At 35.7% G+C, this 25,949-nt stretch overlaps 2 protein-coding genes across 3 annotated transcripts; one reads left to right on the plus strand and one right to left on the minus strand.

The window, feature by feature from the left end:
• Positions 1-1,159: 1,159 nt before the first annotated feature.
• Positions 1,160-13,369, plus strand: LOC120474342 (protein phosphatase Slingshot homolog 3). 2 transcript variants are annotated; one of them, XM_039664525.2, is made up of 16 exons: positions 1,160-1,353; positions 3,313-3,432; positions 4,484-4,521; positions 4,630-4,813; positions 5,453-5,568; positions 6,103-6,171; positions 6,581-6,646; positions 6,928-7,204; positions 8,567-8,695; positions 8,785-8,831; positions 9,001-9,147; positions 9,384-9,584; positions 10,500-10,656; positions 10,759-10,851; positions 10,959-11,057; positions 11,162-13,369. In XM_039664525.2, the coding sequence occupies exons 2-16, from the start codon at positions 3,385-3,387 to the stop codon at positions 11,294-11,296; spliced, it is 1,806 nt and encodes a 601-aa protein (XP_039520459.2). In that variant the 5' UTR covers positions 1,160-1,353; positions 3,313-3,384; the 3' UTR covers positions 11,297-13,369. The 2 variants fall into 2 exon arrangements, with proteins under 2 accessions (XP_039520459.2, XP_039520460.2); XM_039664526.2 differs by lacking the exon at positions 1,160-1,353 and adding an exon at positions 1,364-1,506.
• Positions 13,370-14,456: 1,087 nt separating this feature from the next.
• On the minus strand, positions 14,457-15,877 carry mrpl18 (mitochondrial ribosomal protein L18). The gene is made up of 5 exons (XM_039664524.2): positions 15,774-15,877; positions 15,559-15,662; positions 15,086-15,254; positions 14,690-14,924; positions 14,457-14,598 (listed from the first exon to the last, which is right to left on the minus strand). The coding sequence occupies exons 1-5, from the start codon at positions 15,848-15,850 to the stop codon at positions 14,527-14,529; spliced, it is 657 nt and encodes a 218-aa protein (XP_039520458.2). The 5' UTR covers positions 15,851-15,877; the 3' UTR covers positions 14,457-14,526.
• Positions 15,878-25,949: the final 10,072 nt, after the last annotated feature.

The raw sequence follows: 25,949 nt of genomic DNA on the forward strand, positions 1-25,949 counted from the left end.
GGCTAACCACAAAAACATTTAATTGAATTAGCATATCAATTATGTAAAACAGTAGCCAATAGGCACTATAAAGATGCTGGCTTGTAAACGTGAGCTATGCAATCTTTTGACATTTGATAAAAAAAAAAGGGCATGAAACTATATTCATATGACATGCTGAAATACAGTACATGCCAATGTACCTGGGATGAAGACATTTCACACGCAATGCTGGCAGTCTGCCCAAGATGTGAGAACTCATTCCTTCTGCAGAGTTCGGGGGTATCACTTGTCAACAAATGCACGCGTGTATTCCCTAGTGTAACCATGACAGATTTTACGACAGTAGTAGAAGACAATACTGTTTCCCAACTGTAGGGGGACCCCGAGAGCAAAATTTCAAAAATAGCATGATCCTGCTTTAAAACTGCTGTAAGATGTGACATGTTCTATAGATTTTAAATAAGAGAATAAAAAAGCAAGCTTTCAACATTGATCTGTTTTTATCTAGGCATTGTGAAGAAATAATTAACTGAAATTGTATTTCTTCTTTAGTCATTAACATATTTTTATTTATAAAATGCAGATCTTGTGCTACTGCAACCCCATAGACATATACACTAGACCTCACCTTGGATACGGCAGTTCATTGGAACGAATGCGTCAATAGAGCCGCCATCTTGAAACAGGGGAGCCCCCCCATAATGCATCAGCGTAGTAGATACAGGTCTAACGCAAATAAAATCATCACAAATCATCATGAATGTGATTTTTCTTTGTTTTTTTTTTGGTTTGTTCCAACGGTCAGACATGTATTTATCATTGATTCCAGAAAGAATTTTTTTTTTTTTTTTGTAAAACATTCTTCCTAGTTCAGATTTCATCCGTGAACTTCATACGCTGCACAAAAGTCCGCCACCATCAATGAATTCGAAGTAAAGGCAGAGATAGCAGCGTTACCTAGCTACTTCCTATGACAAGACCCCTGTTCCAAGATGGCGGCGGTTTTGACGCATGCATAGAACCCCCAGGTGAGGTCTAGTGTATATGTCTATGCTGCAACCCCCTCTGTAGGCTAACTAAAACTTGACTTGATTTGTATCTCTTTTTTTACGTATCAAGAAATAACTATGTGACTGTCGCTTTAAGAGACGAATTACTCCCGATCCGCCTCTCCATTTAAGGGCACATTTACTTTTCTCGGCCAAGATGTCTTCCTGGTTTGGTGAAACGGTGCTCTGCCTTCCCCTTTAAATGTATTTTGGACCAATGCAAAAGTTGTGGTCATGGGATTAAAATAACTAACATCGATTTATTGAGGAAGGTTTATTTAAGAGGGAATCCTTGTAATTCCGACCCGTTTCAACGCGGCAGGTAAGCGAACTCTCCATGTTTCGTCCGCCCTCTTTTGCTTTTCTTAAGGAACTGGCAATGACAAGCTTCGAGTATTGTTGTTTGAAACACTGCTGTATTGGAGCTACATACGCATAAGCATCAGTCTACAGACAGACATATCAGCTGTATTAGGTATGTGGCATAATTGATCGATTTTTTTTTCGGCAACGGTGAAACTGAAAGATGTAACATGCATAGATTCCAAGTTTTTTCTCGTTAAACAGTACGGTAATGCTTGAGCGTGGCAGACTGTATCAATATGACTCGCACACGCACATTACGCTATAATTACAGCTTCATAGACAAACTTCAAGCAGATATTTTGACATTTTGTGAAAAAAAAACAAAAAAAAAACAGAATGTGTAGGTTTACATGATCGCTTTTTTGTGATATGTGTCAAGGATATGGCAAAAACAATTTCACGGCATGTCTCCATCTTAGACCGCAGAACCATTTGGCTGTTTAGTTTAATTTCTGTTATCTCAATAGGTTACATGATTTAGTGTTGGGAATTTATGGCACATTCCACACATACGGTGCACGTCCCTCGACCTTTAAAAAAATCGAAGCACAAATCCCAGTTTGTTTGTTTATTTATTTTTAAGACCTTCAATACATTGTTAGTCTATCCAATTTTGTGGGGTTTTTGGCCTGTTTCACTTCAGATGTCTTGACCTTCTGACTCAGTTCTCACATTAACACATCTCACATCTGATACAGTCTAACAATTAAATACTACAATGTCATAATTTTGACAGTCAGTTCAATTGACATTTAATTCATTTTAGTGCAAATTTGAAACTTAACTTAATTTAAAATTGTTTTGATTTTAATTATCATTTTATTTTCTGAATTTATCTAGCTGTGTACCATTGTGTAATTTTAGCTGTGTAATTTTTCATTTAATATATAATAATAATAATAAAGTAAATCTTATTTTTTTTTTAAATTTGCTCAGAAGTTGCAGTGCTAAAATGTGAGAAATACAAGTCATTATCAGTATCTACAAACCAGTATTCTTATTCGCGATCGCTTTAATGACATCTGAATTTGTAATCATGTTACATAACTGCAAAATCCCAAACACTTTATGAAGTGAATGGAAAAAACACAGCTCAAATAAAATTCCCTTGGGTTGATGATAAACACTTTCTGAAGGTTAACAATCTTCTTTCTCTGACTTGAATTATAAATTACTGCATATAAGAGGCCGACCTCCACATGTGGATTTTATTAACAGATTCTGAGTCTGCTTTATAGTAAAAATGCATCGACCATCAATATTTATCGGCTGATTTTTTTTTTTAAAGCTATAGCATGAAAAAGGCTGATAAAACAATCTGATGGTTATTAACTAACTGCGTGAAGGCATTGAGTTGTAAAATGTCTTTTGCTTATTCCAACATTTTTCTCTTGGTAAAATAATTAAATATTTAATTATTATTAAAAAAAAAAAACAGCAGGGCTTGACAATAAGGACTGCCTGGTGACGAGCGTGAACAACACTCTAGACAATGACGTAATTGTCACTGTCCTGATTGGGCCAGTGCTGAATCTTCACGAAAGTTTATTCTTTGCACATGTTTTGAAGACATAAATGTTCAAGCGTCAAAAAAAAAATATTTTAGACAGTACGCAAATACTGAATTGAGTCTCTTTCACTACTTCCAATTCACACAAAATTATAATAAAATGCCCATCTTGGCGAATATCCTTATTAACAATCGGTTATGTCTTAAATTAATGTAAATAGTTGAGAGTTGCTGTCTGTGTTTTAATGTTAATCAAACATCAAAATACAATACATCGTTCACTACTCTTGACTAAATAACATTTGTTACTTAAATAAGAATTAATGTATATTTAATTAATACAATGAAAAAAACTACTGTTTGACCTTCCTGTCATTTGTTTTTTTTTTTTTTCTTTCTACTCAGCCCAGTAAACTTTCATTCTGTTGAGCTGCTCTGACTCGTCTGCTGGTGTTAAACAGGATACCTGGCTGTGGAATGGCTTTGCTGACCTTGCACAGAACGCCATCTATTAGCACGACACCGGTGAGTTTATTGCGTCTAAAAACGGTGCATATATAAAATGCTACAGAAGAAAATTGTCAGTTCTCCACATGTTTTTAACCCTACTCACACTCCCCACATGTGTGTCCTGATAGTCTACACCTTTTTGTGCTCACAAGTCTGTATATTTAGGAGGAATGTCTTCTTGGTAGCATTCCAAACGCTTCCCAAACTTGCTGTGAATCTGAAAATCCATTTCACGAATCACACTGTTCCAAATAAAGCCCCAGAATTATGTGAGGATTCTGCTAAAGAGCCAAGAACCAAGTCCCTGATAACTTTTATTACTGTCCATTAATCATTTTATTTCTTTTGATTGTGTGCTAGGCATAGTATTTATTATCTAACATAAGACTCCCTTTTCACCCATAACCCGTGCATACTACTGTATGTATCTTCTATAACACCCTATGTTCAGACTATTTAGAGTAAAGTCTAGCCGGATTTTTAATGTACAACCTCATTGCTCCTCCTTTCCACCCTCTCTCTTCTTTTTCTACTTGTCTCTGTCTGGACACGTCAGTCACATAACAGGTAATGTTACTGTCTCCTCTTTCATTCCATAGAAGCACTGATAACAGCCTCTTTGGTGTCCTTCTCTCTGTCTTCTCGCACTCTATCTGTTTCTCCCTTTATCATCTTTAGAATGAGCTTCCTCAGTGTCTTATCATCTGCATTACTGCATTACAATTGACCATTTTTGTCAAAGCGCCTTGTCATTGTGTTTCCAAGGATCCTTTTTTCTATTTTTCCCCAGTCACTCTTCTCAGAATGAGTAATGGGTGCGAAAAAAGGCTTAACAGTTCAAGTTTTTATTTAGCCATTTTGGCAAATAGCACTTACTGTGTCCGATGATCCAAAGGAGTCAAGCAGAATGTACTGGTCTCTGTTTGCAATTAAGTGCATTACATAATCAATTCACCCACCACCCATTTTTTTAACATCACCGTTCTCTGGGTAAATCTTAGAGTTATGATGTTCTGTATGTACTTCTTGTTTAATCTATATTAATCCACTTAATGGTATTTTCAAGGATGAGCTCATCCCAAGACGAGGAAGACTTCAGAAAAGGTGAAGGTTCCTGATACAGACAGCTTTAATCATTCATGTGTATTTTAGTGTATATAGTGTTTCCTCTAGAAATGCGTTGCTGATTAATTTTTCATTTCCGCACACCAGAGAAAGTTTCGCCCTGGTAAAGGGGGCAGTGCTCCTGGTGGAAGAGGGAGAGAGGGAGGGATTACATGAAGAAACCGTACCCCCTCTACTTGGTCCTAGGCAAGGAGGCCGAGCCTCTGACACTCAGCGCAGACATTTGCATGCAATGATTTCGTTACTACGACCAGAGGACACAGTCAAACTGGTTAGGATCCCCCAAACCACACTTGTTTTACTACACTGCCTTTCAATGCTTATGGTCTCTTTTCAAAATTGTCATTTTGAGGCCTATAAAAGTGATTGGAATTAATAATAAAAAAAATCTATATAGAATATGAATTTCTTTATATCATCAACTAGAAATTGCTCTTTGGAAGCACAACCTTTTTAAAATGATTTTTAATGATTCCACAAATGACTAGAAAATAATGGAAATTTGTTGAACAAAGCATGTAGATAAATTGCTACCCTATGCATTTACTCTATTGTCTGTTTCAGACTAATTTATGGAAGTGCTTGTTCTTACTGTCCGTGTCTATTAGACACTATGTTTAGCTTATCTAATGTCACATGTTCTGCAATGTGGTTTCTGGAGACACTTCTGTTATGCAGAAATGACAAACTGCTGTGCTTTGACTTTGCTTTGTTTTTGAACACGCTTACACGCAATACAATTTAATTTAGTTAATCTGTTCATTAAAAAACAGCATGTCTTGTATAGCCATGCATGAGCGTTGTGCTTTAAATGAAGGAAAAAAAAATCTAATTTTAATTGCTGTGTCATTAGACTTATGGGTCTCATTTAAATACATTAACCCTGACGTTCTCTTTTTCCCTGCCTCAGGCTGTGCGTTTGGAGTCATCAAGCCCAGTCAGATTGAGATATTTGCTTATAGTTGGCACACTTGACAAAAAACAGGAGAGCCTACTACTTGGCATGGACTTTCCAGGCTCAAACAGGTAGGTTTATAGACCATATTATCAAGTCATCATAAGAAGCTTTTATTTCATTAGAGATAAATCCATAAATATTCAGTTGTAAATGTGACGTGTTGGATATTTGTATATCTCAGATTTACAGCCTAAATATTGTTGCACTTTTTGGTCACCTCAGTTCACAAACACATGATTCAAGTAGCCTGTGCTATGTTTTTGGAATGGGAATGTGCAGATTTTTTTTTTTTTTTTTTTTTTTTTTTTTTTTACAAATGTTTAGTTGCTGTTATAATGGGATAGTTCACCCCAAAAAATGTAAATGCTGTCATCATTTACTCTAAATCAAATGTATGGACAAAATGTATGGTCTCACAAAAGAAAGAAAGTACTATTGTTTTACATCAACATCAGGATGGGTAAACAATGACAGTTTTCATTTTGGCTGAAATATCCTGTTAAACAAACTTTTAGCAGTTATTTAAAAAAATACATTATATTTCAGCAAGGCTGTTAAGATATGTCTCTCACTCATGTGTTTTTTTTTTTACTCTTCCTTAGTGATGAGTGCACTGTTGGTCTTGTCTTGCCAATATGGAGTGACACACAGGTTTACCTAGATGGAGATGGGTAAGTGCAAACACATGATAATAAAGGTATAACATGACATTTACTGTATGGGATCTTAAAAGTTTAATTATAGTTACCGTGAAAGAGTAATCTGGAAATCATTATCTTATCATCAGTTTCAAGTTTCACGTTTCATGCGGTTTGAAAGTTTAAGTGAGTTCAAGGACAAAGGTTTTGTTTCTTTTGAAAATTAGGAAACTGTCAACATTTCAGACATTGAAGAATGGCTGTTATTAGCAATGTAAATGGATATAAAATGTAAACAACATTTTTAATCAAAAGTTCAGTTTGGTTGAAAAAAAATCCACTTTATTTGATCTGTACAGTTCAGCAGAACTTTATACACAGTTAAAGCCCGAGCCTCGGGGTTCTGCTTTTCTGACTGTTTGCTTCACTCGTTCTGTTACAGAGGTTTCAGTGTGACATCTGCAGAAGTGACACGAATCTTTAAGCCTGTGTCCATTCAGACGATGTGGTAAGTTTTAAAGCAGGAAATGCTGAGGAAACTACCAATTTCCTCAACTAACAACAATATGCAACCTTCACACACTTAATTATTTGTTTTTAATTATAATGCTCTTTTATATTCTATTGCTTTAACTGTTTCTCTTCTGGCTATTAGTCAGTCAACATGCACCCTGCTAGACGTCTGTATAAAGTCTCCAAATTTGCTCAGTGAACGTTTAAAGTGTGTTTGTGGTTTGTCGATTGCTTGTTCACAACTCTCTGTCCTGTGATACTCTCACTTCGCACAAGGTCGGTGTTACAGGCACTGCATGGCTGCTGTGAACGGGCCGTGCGTGGAGCTGTCATACCTGGCTGCGGGCTGGAGTGGGCACAACATTACAGAGAAAATGTGGAATCTGACCAGCACTGCCTTAATGAATGGGGGGCTATGACTGGCCTGGAGTCAGTCAGGAGGTACACCGTAGGAAATTCAGCATCCAATCGGGAGTCAGTGGAGAGGGAGATCAAAGCCCAACTACGAGATATCATGAGAACCGAGGACTTGGAAAACATTACCTCAAAGCAGGTAAAATGAAAGCGTGAATTTTTGTAGCTTTAATAAGGATGAATCTATATTTAATTTATAATTTATGCAGTGCATACTGCATACTACTTCATTCATAAAAAGATGTCATTTAAACAAGTATTTAAAATATACTGTCTTTATGTTGTTTCTACATTAATTTGGAGACTAACTGTGAAATGATTACATTCTAGAATATATTAAAAATGTGTGAGTAATCTAGTTATGTTTTAATCGATTGACAGCGCTACATATAATACAAGTCAAATCGGTGGTAAATGCAATTTTATGTTTGCTTTAAGATCGTATGTATGAAAATGAACTTTGTTATGATTGGTCAACCTATTGCTTAACCTCTTTGCATATATATGCAACAATGTTTACTTAACGGAGTTGTGGGTTTGCTGTCCATCCTGTTCACCACAGCTGCTTTGCAAAGCCAGGATTTTATTGTGATATTGTGAGCCATATTACATTGAAATGTGCCACACAATATGTAAGCGCTGTACTGAAATGACAGAGACATTGGTAAAATAGTGACGTCACAAACATGAAAATTTCTGAACAGCGCTTTGTTTTTGTTTTTCTGCTTGGACTTTAATATGGCTTCTTTAAGGTTGTTCAAAGTACACTACTGTTCAAAACTCGTTTTTTTTTTTTTAAAGAAGTCTCGTATGCTCGTCAAGGCTGCAATTTCTTTCTTTTTTTGCAACGCAAGTGGTCTAAAAACAGTAATATTGTGAAATATTATATATATATATATATATATATATATAATTTTCCTGTGATGCCAAAAGTTAGATTTTTTTTTTTTTTTTTTTTTTTTACAGCCATTACTCCTGTTTTCAGTCACATGATTCTACAGAAATCATCTTTTTTTTTTTTTTTTTTTGTGCTAAAGGAACATTTCTTATTATCAATGCTAGAAGCAGTTATGCTTTCTCAATTCTTCTCATTTTTTTTTTATTTTTCAGGATTCTTTGAATCCCTAGACAGTCAGTGTCAATGCTGAATAAAAGTTTTAATTTCTTTCAAAGAAGAAAAAAAGAATCTCACCGACCACAAACATTTGAACGGTAGTTTAAGCCTGAAGGCACCTTCACCTTTTAAAGATTCTCTTATTCTAGAACTTACTCAAGGTTAATGTGCCTGGGCTTGCTTTCTTATCCAGAGAATCTTTGTGGTATTGAACACAACTTTCAGGCATCTTTTAGTGAGCAGCTTGATTTGATGTTTGAAAGCATTGTATGTCATGTGACTTGCCTTTTAATATAATGTAGTATAAGCCAAACTCATGACTTTAGGGTGTTGCCAGCGCCCAATGCTTGCCGGTGAGCTACAGCCACTTTTTCTGTGTGTTTGTAGGTGCGAACGGCCCTGGAGACCAGAATAGGCATAGACATGAAGGACTACAAGGAGTATATTGACAACGAGATGATGGTCACGATGGCGCAGATGGACAAACCTTCCAGAATATTGGACTACCTTTACCTGGTGAGTAATGACATTTGTCTTTGGTCTAATCCAATATATTGTTGTTTCAAACATTCACTGTCATTTATTTGTCTTTTCCACCCCAAAAGGGTTCAGAATGGAATGCTGCCAACTATGAAGAACTACATAAGAACAAGTATACAGATTAAATTAAAATATGATTACAATTTCTTTTAAATTAATATTTGAATCAAATAATGATTGAATTATTATATTTGTACTAATTGAAAATAATTTAGTTATTCTTGTTAAATTTAAGATTTTCTGCAGCAGATGAATAAAAAGACCGTTTTTCTTTTTGGTAGTGTGGGCTACATCCTGAATGTTACCATGGAGATTGACAACTTTTTCCCAGAATGCTTCACCTATATGAATATTAGAGTTTACGATGTGGAGGCGACCGACCTACTCTCACACTGGAATAACACATACACGTTCATCAGTGAAGCAAGGTCAACACACACACACACACTCCTCTTCCTTATTTTTGTTTATGGTTTGCATGCATTTTGTTTTTTTCTGTGTTCAGACCTCCCACACCGATCCTTCTCTTAAAATGCATTAGTTCATATTTAGACACACGTGCAGTATGATATGCTAACCCCCTATGAAAATTATTAGATTATGTCTTTGTGTGCTATCTCTCTCATGCTAATGTTTTATGTCATTGTTTGTACCGATGATACAGGAAGAGTGGACAGGCCGTACTAGTGCATTGTAAGATGGGCGTCTCTCGCTCTGCCTCCACAGTAATTGCATTCCTGATGAAGCAGCAGGGCTGGACTTTAGACCAAGCCCTCATCCACGTGAGAGAAAGACGGCCTATAGTGCAGCCCAATGAAGGTTTCCTAAAACAGCTGCATACGTATAGTGGCATCCTCAGTGCCAGGTGACTTACCTTTCATTATGGTGCTGTACTGAGATTGGTGCATTCATGAAAACAAGCTTTCATACAGAAATACAGACACTTTCCCACTTGTGTAGTTTCTCAATGGATGTTCAGGTACAGACAAGTCAAGTCTGGTTTGTTGTTCAACTGTGTGTAAGTGAGGGAACTGAATAGTGCAGATACGCACTCATTTGAAATGGCAAGTTTGAGGTCTTGAAAGAAATCTCTCACTCACCAAGGCTGCATTTATTTGATTAAATATGCAGTAAAAACCGTAATATTATGAAATAATATTACAATTTAAAATAACAGTTTTGTATTTAAATATATTTTAAAATATCATTTATGCCTGCGAGTACAAAGCTGGATTTTCAGCTGCTAATACTTCACTCTTCAGTGTCATATGATCCTTCAGAATTCTTGTTATCAATGTTGAAAACGGTTATGCCGCTTAATAATTTTGTGGAACCAGTAATGGATGAATAGAAAGTTCAAAAGAACAGCTTTTTATTTGAACTGGGAATCTTTTGTAACGTGCATTTAGAGACCATTTTTTTTATTTATTCAGTTTAATGCGTCCTGCATAATTATCTATTTAAAAACTTTTAAATTGTAGTCTATATATTACACGACTTTCTGTATACTGGATCCTTTTTGATCAACTGCAGCATAAACAGATGACTATAAATTTATAGATTTCCTATAAGTGTATAATATACCCATTCATAGACGCACATTGGTAGAGGCTTTTTTGCAGCATAATGTGACAATTTTCTGCTGTGTATTTAATATATGTGACCTTCCATTTCCAATGTGTAGAATGAAATGACAGTAATGTCAACTGCTGTCTTTGTATTTTATATATATATATAGCATTACTATATTTAATTCCAAACATTGCAATGTGCCGTACAGTAAACAGCGCCACAGTGCCCTCTGGAGGAGGAAATCCAAGCCAGATGTCCGTCAGCCGTCTGTCCACAACGAAACAGCCACAGGGAGTGAACATGAACAGAAAGAGGAAGAATCAGAGAGCCCAGATGAAGAGGAAGGCAGTGAAGAGGAGACGGATGTAAGTGTCTTAAAGTGACTTTTGATGCTTTTCAGCATCTCTTTAGTTTTTAAATCGGTTTAATCAGAGGTATGTTTATTTCTATGGCTGTGGCATTCTCAGGTCTTTGAGCAGTTTGATGAGAGCATTCCTGATACCCATGGGGCAGAGACGGCCACATCCAACCCACTTATTACCATTCAAGAAAGTGATAAGGTTAAACCAGATAGAGGCAGACTTTTAACGGCGTTTAAATGTCTGTATGGATTTATATACTATTATAAGTAATGGTTTTTAAATGTCTGCTAAACTTTATTTCCTAGATGTCATCCAGCCCCAGCAGAAGTGGCAGGATGGATTTGTTTTCTCTTATGCAGTCTATCCAACTTGACGATGATGACCGAGACAGGATTGAGAAAGAGGTGAGAGGAAAAAGTCTGGAATGCATTTTATTCATATCGATATGTGAAAAAACAAGTCAAATCACATGCAAGCAATCATTAACCGAAGAATTCCTGTTTGTCAGAGATATTCTCCTGCACAACGAAGGCGGAGTCACGGAAGGAGGGGCTTGACTCATCAGAAAAAACATGTTGATGTTTCTCCTGGACCAAGCTGCAGACAGCCACAGAACACAAATCAGGATGAAGCCGGTCTCTGAAGCGCTTAACGGGCTCGTGTTAAGAAATATGGAGAGACGGGAATAAAAAAGTGATAAGGTGAGGAAAGGGATCACAAATTAGTGATGCTAATATAAAGGACACTCTTGCACACTAGACTTAGCCTTCTGATTGTATCATTCCAAGTTCTTTGAAGGGAATCTGTTCATATAATTGCTGGATAGATGACTTCGCTTGGAGGCAACACACAAAAGCACATGGTTACATATCAATAGATATCTTACTTATTTTCCTGTACCTGCCCATCGTCTCAGCTGGATTGTTAAAAAAAATATCTACAACAGCTGGTTTCTGTCAGCCACCCATTGTCAAGTGAGTACTGATAAAGGAACCGTTTTCCTCAGAGCATTATCATTCTAATTGTCACCTTGTGCCTTTTGATATTTCTGTATCCTTTGCACCTTCATACTGAGCCATAAAATTCAGTTTACTTAACAGATTTTAATATGATATTATAGATGGAGTGGACTTTTTTTTTTTTTTTTTTTGCTGTATTTCTCACTATACGGAAATACGAACAATCCTCTTATAGCATTGTTTCATGTTGTTCTTAAGAAGAGTGTGATCTCACTCATTTTATGAGTCCTATGCAATAATCCACTTTATAGCTGTTTTCTCTCATTGAATGTGAAGCTTTATATTGGCTCTGTGGAGATCAGTAGTTGAAAAAGTGTTGATAAAGCAATCAAGGATTAAACGTTTTAGTATTCCGTGTAAAATACCATTCAAAAGTTTTGGGTCAGTAAGATTTTTTTTTCGTAAAAAAAAAAAGAAATTAGTATTTTTTTTTTTTTTAGCAAGGACACTTTTAATAGTTTGAAAGTGACACTAAAGACAATGTTATAAAATGTATATATGCGCATGCATATGCTTAATATAAAAATGTATTCCATGGTTTCCTTAAAAGCAATTGTTTAAAACATTGATAATAAAAAGAAATGTTTCTTGTGCAGTAAATAAGCATATTAGAATGATTTCTGAAGGATCATGACACTGAAGTATTGAGCTTTACCATCATTTTAAAACGTATAGAAAAATATTATTTTAAACATTACTTTAGATCATAAGAATATTGTTCAATATCACTGTTTTTATTGTATTTTTTAATCAAATAATTTCAGGTGTTGAGACTTCATTCAGAGAAGAAAAAAAAATCATACTGACCCCAAGCTTTTGAGTTATTAGACAGATATTGTTAAATATTTAAGGTGTCAGGCATATTTTTGAAATTTGGAGCTATTTTCCACATCTTTTTCAATTAAACAGATGTTGTCTAATATTTTTTTTTTTTTTTAACCTGTATAGTATGCAGGAAACAAAACCTAGAAGACCTGAGTATTTTCCGTAATTTGTATTTGCCATATGTGCCATGATCTGTTTAATTCATTCTGCATGATGGTTCAGTGCCTTTAGTTTATAGAGGTGGACCAAAATAACTACTTTTGTTGGTTTTAATGTTCATGCAGTTAAAACGAACACAACTAACTCCTACATAATACTTGTCTTTAGCTAAAGGGGTGGTTGATTTGTGTCTTTGCATGATGTCTCATGATTGTATGCATGCTGTTTGTTCTGTATGCAAGCCTGTCTTTGTGGAGCACGAGTCCTGTAAGTATAAAGTATATATATACAATCTGCTGTAAAACATTTGTTAAAACGTGTATAGTCATTGCACAAAGTGCCAATGTTGTGAAACCAAAGTTATGTTGTGGAATGTTCTTAGTATTGAGACACCACTGGTTTTGCAGTTATTTTCCACAAGAATGTCTTAAATTGTGTGTTAGTGATGCTAATAACCCACAGCCTTCAAAGTGCTGATTTTCCTCACCTTATGTATAATGAGCCATGCCTTATCAATATCAAAAACAGTGATGCATTTTATTCTAATGCAACTCAGTTTCATTGTTGGTATCAGATGGGGTTAAATATCAAGTCAAAGTTGCTGTTGCTTTTTTTTCTATTTATGACCTTAACATGTATCTTTTTGATTTGATATACAAGGTTGTCTGTGCTTTAAAAATTAAATTGAATTCATAATGGGAGCTTGAGAAATATCTAATTGACTATGTTTTTGTTTCTGCATCAATTTGTGTTTCAGTTTTTAAGATATTTCAATTCTTCATATTGGTACTGTAAAAATATAATCTATGTTTTACAGATATTAGTCAAGTCACATTTATTTATATAGCGCTTTTCACAATACAGATTGTATCAAAGCAGCTTCACAGTGATAACATGAAAGTAGTACAACACAGATCAATAATATTGCTAAACACTAAATAACCCCAACTGAGCAAGCCAAAAGCAAGGCGACAGTGGCAAGGAACCAAAACTCCATCAGATTGGATGGAGAAAAAAACATTGGGAGAACCCAGGTTTTATTACTGGAAATATCTTTACTATGATTCAAGTAATTTAACATAATTGTGTGAATTTTTCAGTTCAAGCACAAGCTCAATTTAATAGGCTATAGTTGCGCGCTCTCTTGGAGGTATAGCTTTCTGGGCATGTGCTTCAGATATTTGCGCACAGAAAACGTGATTGCTGTACCGCCTTCCTGTAATAACGTTGGAACAACTCGCGTAATAGTTCATGTTTTTAGATTTAATCCAAATGACACCTGCACTGAGTGAAAGATCAGCCATCAAGAGAATGTATCCAAGCAGTGTCACATTGTCCTTCAGAAGTCATTCTAAAATGCTGACATGCTGCTTAAGAAATATTTTCTTATTGGCAGTTGAAAACAGTTGCCTAATATGCGGCTTAATATTTTTGTGGAAATCGTGCAATGTTTTGCCCGGGATTTTATGATGAGTAGTAAGTGTAAATAACATTTATTTTAAATACATTATTGTCCCATTATAAATGTCTTTCTCATCATCAGTTTAATACATTCTTGTTAAATTAAAATAATGATTTATTTATATATAAAAAGAAAATGTTACTGACCCCACGTTTTTATGGTAGTGTACAAATGACACTACTAAACTGTATGTCATTCTTTTTCTTGGTCAAAATACATTTGAAAGATTAATAAATTAATTTTCCCCATTTCACATTTGAATCAAACCAAAAATGAATTACTCTATCCAAATATTCTAATTGCTGCATGAAACTGTAATCGACTCAATGAACACACAGTTTGAAAGTTGAGGATATTTATATTTACAGATGAAGACACTATTCAGGATAGTAATAATTAAAAAAAAAATTAAATGAATTTTCGCCTTGGTTCATTAAGTGTGACACCACCCTCTTTCATGGCCATCCAGAACGTTTGATTCTGAAGTGGGAGAAAAGGCATAAATTAGTATATCGGGCTATCAACGTATAATACTTGAAGACTCAACGCAGAAAGGCATTCGATGACTCACCGCCTCCGAGCGAAACTTCCACGGTATCTCTCGATAAACAACACGTGTGATGCCTGCTTCACGACACCGCAGAGCAAGCACATCACCTACGGCACGGCAAGCCGCTACAGACCGTGTGGAGCCCAGCTCGCGCTTCAATGCCCACTCCTTCGTGGAGCAAGACAACACAGGAACTATTGAGTCACTAGAGAACACCTCAGCTGTGATGTGATGCTGCGTGCGCCTGAACACCAACCTGAGGAAGGAAAGGTATACGCTTAAAAAATGTACAGTGTACATCTATGTTTTTATCTGGAAGATGCCATTAGAATGCTGTTAGTAGGAACGTGCTCAGCATGTTTTACTATTTACATCTATTCCTTTAAACCATTTTAAACAATTGGGATGCTTACAAACCTGTGATAATACTGTCTAGAGGGCCACGCTGTACCCCAGCCTCGATCCTTTACTGCAAGGGCCATCTGTTCCAGGTTTCTTGGGTTTCGGTTAACAAATGTTTTATTGATGGCTTCATTCTCACTGACCACTGGTTCTGGATCAGGTGCCGCCTTACTGTATTTCCGAGCTAGTGGAAAGAGACACATCATGAACACAATTTTTAAAAAATAAATCTACAGCCATTCTTCTAATTTTAAGTCAATCAGTTATGGGGTTTATCATATCGAATTTCTAGCTGTTTCCTTTTGTTGTTATTTTATTTGCTTTAAGTTTTGATCCCAAACACAAACGATAACTTACTATTTTTTAGGGAGCAGATTGCGTATCTTCAAATCCACTGTGATTTTGTCGCCAGCATAATTTAACCCACACATCCAGCAAAGAGCAAACAATGAATTATTTGAAAGGTCTAGTTATTTACAGTTACTTACACAGCTGACAATGAATCCACGCCGCTGCAGCCGCAGATCTCTGACTTTGACCTAACAGCGTGCGAACACTACGGCAGACATCAGTGAACAAAGCCATTTGACAACTGCAAAAAAATAAATAATAAATACCTTCAATTCTGGCGGCAAATTATAGTTGTTTCTTTACAAACGGAGATACCACGACCCTTAGTTTTTTTTTATTACAATAATTTTACCACTTTCTAGAGCGCAGCCATTTTGATGTCACACGAAAAATGTTCCGTGTTTCCGGGAGAAAACACTTTGGCCCCATGGGTTCCGCTTAGAAATCCTTTAATGAATGTAAATAACAATGAAACGCTTTTTTATATACATAAGAAGAAAATTTAACGTATTACAACGAAACGTTCTTTTATGTCCTAAACCACAATTTCTTAAAAATGGTAGGTTATTCCGATATTTTCATGCTGTCCACAAGATGGCACTAGTACACTTTACCCTGGAAAATAAACCTTCATCCGACGTCTAAGTTACCCATTAGACATATAAAGGTACCGTGCTACCGTGCCATCATTTTTTTTTTTTTTTTTTTTTTTGCTATGAATTATTGTAATGTAGAGTATTCCTGTCTTGGAATTCAGGCAGGCTACTATTGCGTATGTTAAATATGTATGTTAAACAAGTATTTGAGACAGAACCGTTACATTTAAATCAAGATAAAGTAGGCGTACATGCACACGTCTCATTTACAGTAATAAATGATAAATCAAATATTTATTAATTAATTTGGATTATTCATAATTTCTGATGAATCGTGTGAATCAACCGAATCAACATACCCTTACACATGTTGGTAAAGATTATTTAAAGAATATAGCCTAGGCATATCCTATAGGTTAAAACTATTTTTCTCTCCCGATCCAGAGCTTCTTAGTACTCCTACATTTTCAGGCAGTGGTGGGCTCACCTCCGGACATTAAGAGATTTTCTGCATGGCTTGCCATTTTAATTTTCCCAATTTGTTTGTGCTGCACTTTTAGCATGCTGTAAAGAGGCTGTGCCCCGAGATAAAATAAATGGTTCTCTAGCCAATTGAACAAGAATGTTCCTGTAACCCAAACTCTTGCTCAAAGCAATGATCACTCCTTTGTCCATATTCTCCTTCAGAATCCTGTTCTTTACACTCGACTTTTACCCCCCCGAATAAATAAATAAATAAATAAATAAATAAATAAATAAATAAATAAATAAATAAATAAATAAATAAATAAATAAATAAATAATTAAAATGCATTCCCTTTTCATACACCAATAGAGATTGCTAATGGAATGGATGTGATGTGTGTATCCATATCCAGAATATCACACAAGCACAAACCTTGTCTGCTACCTGCTCCACTGTTTCATATTGACAGAACTAAAACTGAAAATCAATGGACGCATTAGTTACAAAAATGTCAAGGTTGGCGCAGAACTAATGAAAAATTCTTGAATACAAAGTGAATACAATCTATTCAAGTGCTTTTGAGCAAATTTGAAAGCAACATGACACAACACTATTTAAAAATATTTTTATTTTTGAAATATAAAAATATTTGAAAATATTTTTATTTTTTAAGCAAAAAATGTTTTTTTGAACATTCTTTAGAATTAAAGTTGCCATGTCATTTTAAATACAATTTTAAATAAAGTGCGTCATGTACCAGTACGATACCATTCAAAAGCTAATGAGTATGAGTCCATTGATTTTTTTTTTGATTTTTTAATGTTTGGGTTTTTTTAAAGTCTCTTCTCCTCAACCAAGCTGCATTTATTTAATCAAAATACGGTATAATATTGTGAACTGTTATTACAATTTAAAACTCTTTTCTATTTTAGTATATTGTATTTCTGTCATGGCAAAACTGAATTTTCAGCGGCCATTCTTCAGTGTTACATGATCCTTCATACATCATTCTAATATGGTTATAAGAAAGTTTTTATTTAAACTATATCTTTTGTAATAATGAAAAAATCTTTACTGTCATATTTGATCAATTTAATGCATCCTTGCTGAATAAAAGTATTCTTTTCTTACTGACCCTTTGAACGGTATGGTGTACTTTAGGCTTGCTCAGTTACTGGGACTTACAAAAACAAGTGACTTACGTAACAGAGAGACACCTTTATCACCTGATGATTCTGATCACTTCAGATTGATCTCTAGTTTGCGTGACACATTTCAGCTTGGATTGTTTTGATTGTGTCACAGTTACACAGCTATTTAAGGATAGGGGGTTTACAGTTTTTTTTATTCGCTTTGGTACTATTTTCACAAGTAAGGTGTACATTTTCAAAACTCTTAGTACAAAAATCCAAACTGATCACACTTGTAACGCAGCTAGTCATTATTTCAAAACCTGATGTAATGCTTTCAGTCAGTTGCACATGTTTTCAGTCCACATAATAATTATTTCAAACACAAGATTATTGTAATATGTAATGAGAACATTTGGTTTAATCACTGAAACACAACAATATGATCTTCTTTCAGTTTAGTACTTTTAACAATCAGTTCATCCAACAGCAAACAATGCAAGATACATGTTTCCAATCGGCCTTAGAAGTGCTGAAATGAATATGCTACAGTACTATAAAAGACAGATTACACAGTTTTACTGTAACATTAGGCAATACACTTACAGTACCCAACATTTACATAATCTATAATTTCCAAATATCCATCATATATGTAGGCCTAATCAAATTGAAGGATCAATGAAGACATCCTTTACAATCATTTAGGCAAATTATTCTTTTTATTTTTCAGATATAATTGTAACATAGGTATACTTTCTATAATGAAATGTAACTAAAGAAGAACAAAACATAACATTTAGTGCACACATTACAGTACATAGTGGCCAATTGTGGTCAGACTGTGAAAAAAATTGTGAAAAAATAAAAAATAAAAATAGCTATAACGAGTATTCATCATGTGTGGTTACTGGTTACATGTAATTTAAATATTCATGCAAACACACATTTTATTTCTGTAGTTCTCAAAATCCATATACTGTATATTGCTGAAATGAAAATCTATAGGTTTACCAAATGATTAATTGATTAACCATTAAGATCTGTTGGATTAAATAATAGACAAAAGTATTAAACTGAACAAAAAGAGATGCAAATCAAAAGTTTGATAGTAAGAGCTTTATGAAAGGCAGTTACTGTGAATGAAACAATAATGTAGATGAAACACTTATTTTGTGTTGTGAAAAGGATACTTTGTGATTGTGTGAATTGTACTAACACAGTTGAAAACATGATGAAATGTTTGAAAAAAGTGCACTTTTGATGATCTGTTGTGATATTAGCACTAAGAGTTTTGAAAATGTACACCTTACTTGTGAAAATAGTACCAAAGCGAATAAAAAAACTGTAATACTGAATCTGACAGCAAACCCACAGAAGGTTTGTGAGCACAGCTGGAGAAAGCACTCCTTGCTGGTGCTTATTTAAAATAAAATGAAAAAAAAAGATAAAAACTATATATATTACAGTAAAAACACATGATTAATACACAGATAGAGATAGATAGATAGATAGATAGATAGATAGATAGATAGATAGATAGATAGATAGATAGATAGATAGATAGATAGATAGATAGATAGATAGATAGATAGATAGATAGATAGATAGATAGATAGATAGATAGATAGATAGATAGATAGATAGATAGATAGATAGATAGATAGATAGATGCCAGGTGATAGATAGGTGCCTTAGATGCCATTCATGATGTATGATTGACATAATGACAATTGTGGTGAACCAAGGTCTAATTGTTTTATTGTTAAAGTGCTCAGCATTGAATTCATTTGTCTACAGTGAAAGAACGAGTAATACCGAGGAAAGACTTGAATATGGCAACTGCAAAACAGAAGAAACACTTGTCTGGAATGTGTTGGAGATGTGTTGCTATGCAACAGGGATTCCACAATGGTTACCCAGACATGGTTCGACTGTGTAGAGATTATGGTGTGGGTGAGGAAAAAAAAAAGTGACACAGCCTCCCACATCACTTCACACTCCTCAGCTCTGTTTGAAATGTCAGAGCGCACACACAAAACACAACACACAGTGTCACTTCAGGAAAAATGTGATTCATTCTGCTTACAAATGAAAATTTAAAAGATGAAGATTTAAAAAACGGAAGTTAATTTCTACGTATTCACCCATCAGCATTCAAATTCAAATACACTCTGCAACCTGTCAAACAATGTAAACATGTCCTATTGTGTAATGTGGATAAGAAATCTAAAGGTGTTCAACGATCAATAACAATAAAAGACAAAATTCAACTGAATCTTGTGAACATTCTAGCAACATCCCTGCGATCGGTAAATGAACAAAGCCCGGGTTTAGCCATGTCCTCTGAGTGGCAGTATGTCTCACTGAGTGCCTTCGAGAACACCTGTTTGAGGATCTCTTTCTCTTTGAACAATTCAAAAGGATGTGAGAGGATGTGATCTTATCCTCACACTTTTTAAGTTTAGAAACAAACAAGATTTAGGGTGAAAAGAGAGATTTTTAAATAGATTTTCTCTTCAAAAAATTATAGGCTAATTGTCTCTGGAGGGTGAACTAATATTTAATTTAAAAAAAAAAAAAACTTTTTGGTGTGTTTTTATGTTTATGAAATTATGATCATCATTCTAAAAGAAATACGCATAATTGTTTACTCAAGTTTAATCAATAAAATTTGATACTGTTCACTTAGCAGATACTGAAGTCAGAAACTGAAAAGTAGACTTTGTTGCTTAAACTGTTATCCCATTCAGACCCTGTGTCCATTACAATGGACATCACATGTCAGCCCCCTTTTTTAACTTCTGGAGCATTTCACCTAGTTTAAAGCCTGCAAGTCCATGAGATTGGACATTTGTCATCCAATCAAATGCCAGAAAAGCTCTGCATGTAGTAATTATATATATATATATATATATATATATATATATATATATATATATATAAACTCTACATTGAAGAGAAGCATGGCGGCACTTCACTCCAAACACAGAAGCAAGCAACATTTTTATAAGGTGTTTTTACATTTTGTATATATTTTTGCCAGTATTTCATAGTTTGTATGCAAAATAGAAAGATTGAATTTATTAATTAAAGTTAAAAATCGACTGTAGAATTGCACGTTTTAAATCAGGATTTTTTTTAAATGTTTTTGTCCATTAGAATGGACAGTAGATTTGAAAGCCTGTTAGTGAAGTCACATTTTCAGTGATGCTGATTGAAATGTCTTCAATCAGAAATTTCTTCAAAAAAATACATATATCACAGTACCAATACATTTTTGAAACTTTTTCATGTGCAGAATATACAGTTCTGAAGTGCTTGAACATATAGCTGATGAAAATATCTCAGATGTTGTCTTTATGTGGAGTAATGAGGAAGATGGAGATGTAAGAAAAATATCCATAGCTATTTAAAACTTTAAAAAGTAAAATAACTTCTGGCCAAAAGAACATATGAATTTGACTTAAATCTAAAGCGCAACTTAAATATGAATATTTTATATTAATATATATTTTTTATGGATAGATGCACTTTTATGATGGATAGATGCACTTGTATCATGGATAGATGCACTTGACTTTGTGACGGTTTCAAAAGTCAAGTTTGGCAAGTTGTCATTTCTGAGTTGCAGGTGATTTGGCTAAAGGGCGTGGTCATACACCTGAATGTCATCATGCTGCTCTGAGATGAGAGCAGGAGAGCTTTAGTAAACTGTCAGGGCATGGAGTTAAGGCTTTTTCTGTTTTATCTTTGTTTGGACACAGTGACGAGCATAAACTGATCTCCGAAGCAGTTCTTCAATTCTTGCATGACACAGGATTGTATGTAAGAATTTAGTTCAAACTTTGACCTGTGGAGGGCAGTAGTACGCTCAGCAGCGTCTACACTGCCGGAATCTTACAAGAAGAAGAAGAAGAAGAGAGCAGGAGAGTCGGTTGAGCTTGTGTACTCTTTTGTTCGCTTGGAAATACTTTGGGGTTCCTGTCACGAGGATGAGGAGGACTCATTGAGAGGTTTAGAGTATGGGAGATCACCACCGTCGCTTGAGCATGTGGGATATCTGTTGTCGCTGAACGTTTCATGGGCTAAGATGGGCTGGACTGGTGTTTTTCATGAGTACACCTACACATCTGCTGACACCCAGATTATCATTTATACTGATCATTAATGTTGTTCTGTTTTTCACGGATAAATAAACTCATGAATTATGACAGCTTGCGTGTGGTGACTCCCTTATTTTGTTGCGATTCAGAAGAGATCGTAACAAATGGGGGCTCGTCCTAAAGCGAATTTGTATCATAAAATGAAATTTGATTAATATTTGGAATTCGTTGATGTCGATTCGAATTAAGTAAAATATGTAAATATTGAGCTTTCGATATGCATGTTGTTTTGAGTAGAGTAAATGGTTATTTCGTTTAAATCAACCCATGAGTTTGAGAGTAGTTCGCAAGGGAAGTGCATTTTTTCTTTTTTACAGGGGATACATTGTTCATTTTCTCCCTGGTAGGAATTAGCAACGCTTAGCGTTGATTTGTTATTTTGCCTTTTTTATTTTTGTGCCTTTTTTATTTTTGTTAAGTATACTGCCGTGGTTTTGGATTGAGCTGTTTGTTCATTGTTTAAGCCATCGGTATTTTGGTGTTTAAAAGTCGCTTGACTGTTGAAAGCTGCTAGCCTGATTTCGTCATACTCATATTTTAGTAAGAATATGAGTCTGAATCTGCTCCATAGGGATTTGATTATGAGGCGTGTCTTAACCGAACCAGGAAAAATAAACCCCTCTGCACTCATTTGGATAGTCGGTAAACCTACAACCAATCAGAGCAATGCAGTAACTCGACAACTTTGCATAGCGCAGTTTTCAACTACAGAACTTACTTATTTTATAAGTAAAATAACGAGCGTTGCTTTTTTTTTTTTTTACTTACTCCACCATGAGTGCGACCAAAGTAGAAACCACAACGACCACAGGCTTTTCATTACGCCCCATCTTCTTAGCGACCGTCAGAGCCAGCTGATAAGTTACACTTTTACCAAATCAAGTAGGAAGGATGGCAAAGATATCTTTCGGATCGACAAATGCCTTGATTGCAGTTCTCTGTTTGACTATTAAAATTAATGCGCTGTCGATTTATTTCACAACAGACGCGACAGTGGAATCTATACATCTCAATTCTCCAGCTGCAGTCATCTTTGAGGGAAACCAGTTAAGCGATCTTTGATAACGTGATGATTACGTCCTTGCAGATCATCTGTCCATCATCGTATGAAGCCCGTCCTGGCAATTTGATTGGCCCGAACGTTTCTTGTCTGATCATAATTACTCCTCAATGGATCGAGTCCAGACCGAACTTCCCGACCAAAAAATGTTGTGGGCGGAGTTCGGGCTGGCATCCAGGCTAGAAAGCTGCACGAAGACTATAGGCATAAGTTAGTTTAGTGGTTTGGTAGGTAGTTTAGAGGGGGGAGAGTGAATAATCATTTCACCTGTGTTTTTTTTTTTGTTCCGAAAGGAAAACTAAATGCACTTGCTTTTTGTTTAACAGTATGCCTAGGCTATTGTAGTGAGAACATAATGTCGTCTATAGAAGAGTTTATTAAAGATCCTAATTTGGAGGAGATGTTAAATTATTTTTTAAAACAACAATTATGGGAACTTGTAGATCATTTTAAAATCAGTGATGTAGACAAGAAAACAGAAAAAGGAATTACGTGTGGTTGTGAAGAATTGGTTATGTGAAAATGGTCTTATGGTTGCTTCTCCACAGAAAAAATGCGACATTAAGGCAAAGGGTTCGTTAGATATTTTCTCCGGGTTATCTTTTGAGGAAAGAAAAGAGATTTTGCACATGTATCAGCTTTACGATAAAGAGTTGATGAAGGAAACAAAACATTATGAATTTGAGATTGAAAAAATAAGAAATGAAAATGTGCTCCGACAATGTAATTGACTTGGAAAAAATAAAATTAAATGCTGAGAAGTCCGCACGAGATCATGAGCTGCAGGTGGACCGATTGAGATTGGAAAGGGAAGGAATGTCAGATGTAGGGTGGAGAGTTGGGTTTATCTGGAGGGTTTGACTTGGCCAGTAATCTAAGGTTGCTTCCCAAATTTAATGAATATGACCCTGATGTTTTTTTTTCCTTGTTCGAAACTATGTCCGAAGAAAGGAATTGGCCGAGGTCTATCCGAATTGTCATGCTTCAAACGGTGATCACAGGCAAGGCTCAGGAGGCATATGCATTGCTCACAATTGAGGACCGTAAGGATTATGACAAGCTAAAAGTAGCTATTTTGAATGCCTACGAATTGGTTCCTGGAGCCTATCGCCAGCAATTCCGAAGCTGGAGGAAGGGTGATCGTCAAACTCACTCTGAGGTGTTAAGGGATTTAGTTTCTTATTTTGATCGCTGGTGTGTTGCGTCCGCTGTTGATAATTTTGAAAAGCTGCGTGATCTGGTCATTTTAGAACAATTGAAAAATATTGTGCCCGATGATATTGCTACATACATAAATGAGAAGAAGCCAAAGGACGCAATGGAGGTGGCGGTTTTGGCAGATAATTATGTATTAATGCATAGGAAGGTATACAGAGAAGACCGATCTGTTCAACAGAGTGGTAACCTTAATGAGAATAGAGTTGGGTTAAAGAAATTTGAACAACCGTACCCTTCAAAATCAGAGAACACTGGTCGGATGAGATCTGATAGAGACTTAGTGTGTCATTACCGTTTTAATCCAGGACATTGGAAAAAGAACTGCCCAGTATTATCTGCTAAGGGGAAGTCTGGAAAAAAGAAATCGTTAATTAATCCTGTGTTAGTGACTGATGTTACTGAAACTACCAATGACTTTGAACATGGTACTTCCATAGAGGTGGCTGAGGAAGTATGTGACTCCAAATTAGTAAATTGTACCATGTATTACGGAAGGTTGTGTGTCTTTGCCAAACTCTGAGAGTAAAATACTAGTGAAAATTTTGAGAGATACAGGCTCATCAGAATCTTTTATTCTTGAATCTGTTCTACCCTTTTCTGAGGTATCAAGTGAAAGGAGAACTGTTCTGATTAGAGGAATTAGATTAAACATTCTTTCTGTTCCTCTGCATAGAGTACACTTGACATCCGATCTCATTTGTGGAGAAGTATCTTTGGGAGTTTGTCCGTCTTTGCCAGTGGAGGGGGTTGCTGTCATCTTGGGTAACAGTTTGGCTGGAGGTAGAGTCTGGCAGGAGGTGATTCCACCTCCTGAGGTAGTGCCGATTCCAGTCACTGAGAACACTAACAATTTGCATCAAAATTTTCCTGAAGTATTCACAGCTTGTGTTGTGACTCACGCAAGGAGTCGTGAGATGTCACTTGAGAAACAAGAAGTGACAAAATATGTTGTTCCTGGTTTATCCACCCTTTCACCTATTTCTCATAGGGAGCTGGTGGATGCGCAGCGGGAAGACCCAGAGTTACAGAAGTTGTTTGCTGTGATTTTGTCTGAAGAGGTAAGAAGTACTGTTAGTGGATGTTTTGTCCAAGAATAAGTTCTACTAAGGAAGTATGTTCCCTGTAAGAAGGTTTTGCTAGAGGAGTGTATAATTCAAGTGGTGGTGCCTAAACGATTTCAAGATGTGGTATTACAGAATGCACATGGTGAAATTGTTGGACATTTAGGAGTAAAGAAGACCTATGACCGAATTCTGCGACAATTTTATTGGCCTTGTGTGAATAAGGATATTGTGTCTTTCATTAGAACATGTCACACTTGCCAGGTAACTGTGAAGCCAAACCAGTTGTTGAAACCAGTACCTTTGAATCCCATAGAGGTTACAAATAAACCGTTTGTGCACTTAATAATTGATTGCGTCGGACCACTGCCTCCATCTAAATCAGGGAATTCATATCTGCTGACCGTGATGTGTCAGGCGACTCGGGTATCCAGCAGCTTATGCTATCCGAAGAATTACCACCAAGGCAGTTGTTATGGCTTTAACCCAATTCATATCAATTTTTGGGATACCTAAGATTATTCAAAGTGACAATGGTACTAATTTTACATCCTGCCTGTTTGCTGAGGTTCTGAAGGTACTTAAAGTGAAACATAATCTGTCAAGCGTGTATCCTCCTCAAACCCACCAGACTTTGAAGTCACTTTTGTGTGCTTATTGTGTGGAGCTAAGCCGTGACTGGGAGGAGGGTTTACCCTGGCTATTACTTGCTGCTAGGGAAGTACAGCAAGAGAGTTTGGGATTTAGCCCGAATGATTTAGTTTTCGGTCATCGTGGACGCAATGGAGGTGGCAGTTTTGGCAGATAATTATGTAGTAATGCATAGGAAGG

The sequence above is a fragment of the Pimephales promelas genome, chromosome 9 (assembly GCF_988280905.1).
Source record: "Pimephales promelas chromosome 9, fPimPro1.hap1.1, whole genome shotgun sequence".
Lineage (NCBI taxonomy): Eukaryota > Metazoa > Chordata > Actinopteri > Cypriniformes > Leuciscidae > Pimephales > Pimephales promelas.

What these genes read in the sequence shown, in the direction of transcription:
- LOC120474342 (XM_039664525.2), top strand. Translation starts at nt 3,385, where the DNA reads ATGGCTTTGCTGACCTTGCACAGAACGCCATCTATTAGCACGACACCG. An exon ending in CATCTATTAGCACGACACCG is followed by an intron (nt 3,433 to 4,483) that starts GTGAGTTTATTG and finishes GGTATTTTCAAG; the next exon opens with GATGAGCTCATCCCAAGACG. An exon ending in GAGACAGGATTGAGAAAGAG is followed by an intron (nt 11,058 to 11,161) that starts GTGAGAGGAAAA and finishes CCTGTTTGTCAG; the next exon opens with AGATATTCTCCTGCACAACG.
- mrpl18 (XM_039664524.2), bottom strand. Translation starts at nt 15,850, where the DNA reads ATGGGGCCAAAGTGTTTTCTCCCGGAAACACGGAACATTTTTCGTGTG. An exon ending in TGGCTGCGCTCTAGAAAGTG is followed by an intron (nt 15,663 to 15,773) that starts GTAAAATTATTG and finishes ATTTTTTTGCAG; the next exon opens with TTGTCAAATGGCTTTGTTCA. An exon ending in GTGGATTCATTGTCAGCTGT is followed by an intron (nt 15,255 to 15,558) that starts GTAAGTAACTGT and finishes TCTTTCCACTAG; the next exon opens with CTCGGAAATACAGTAAGGCG.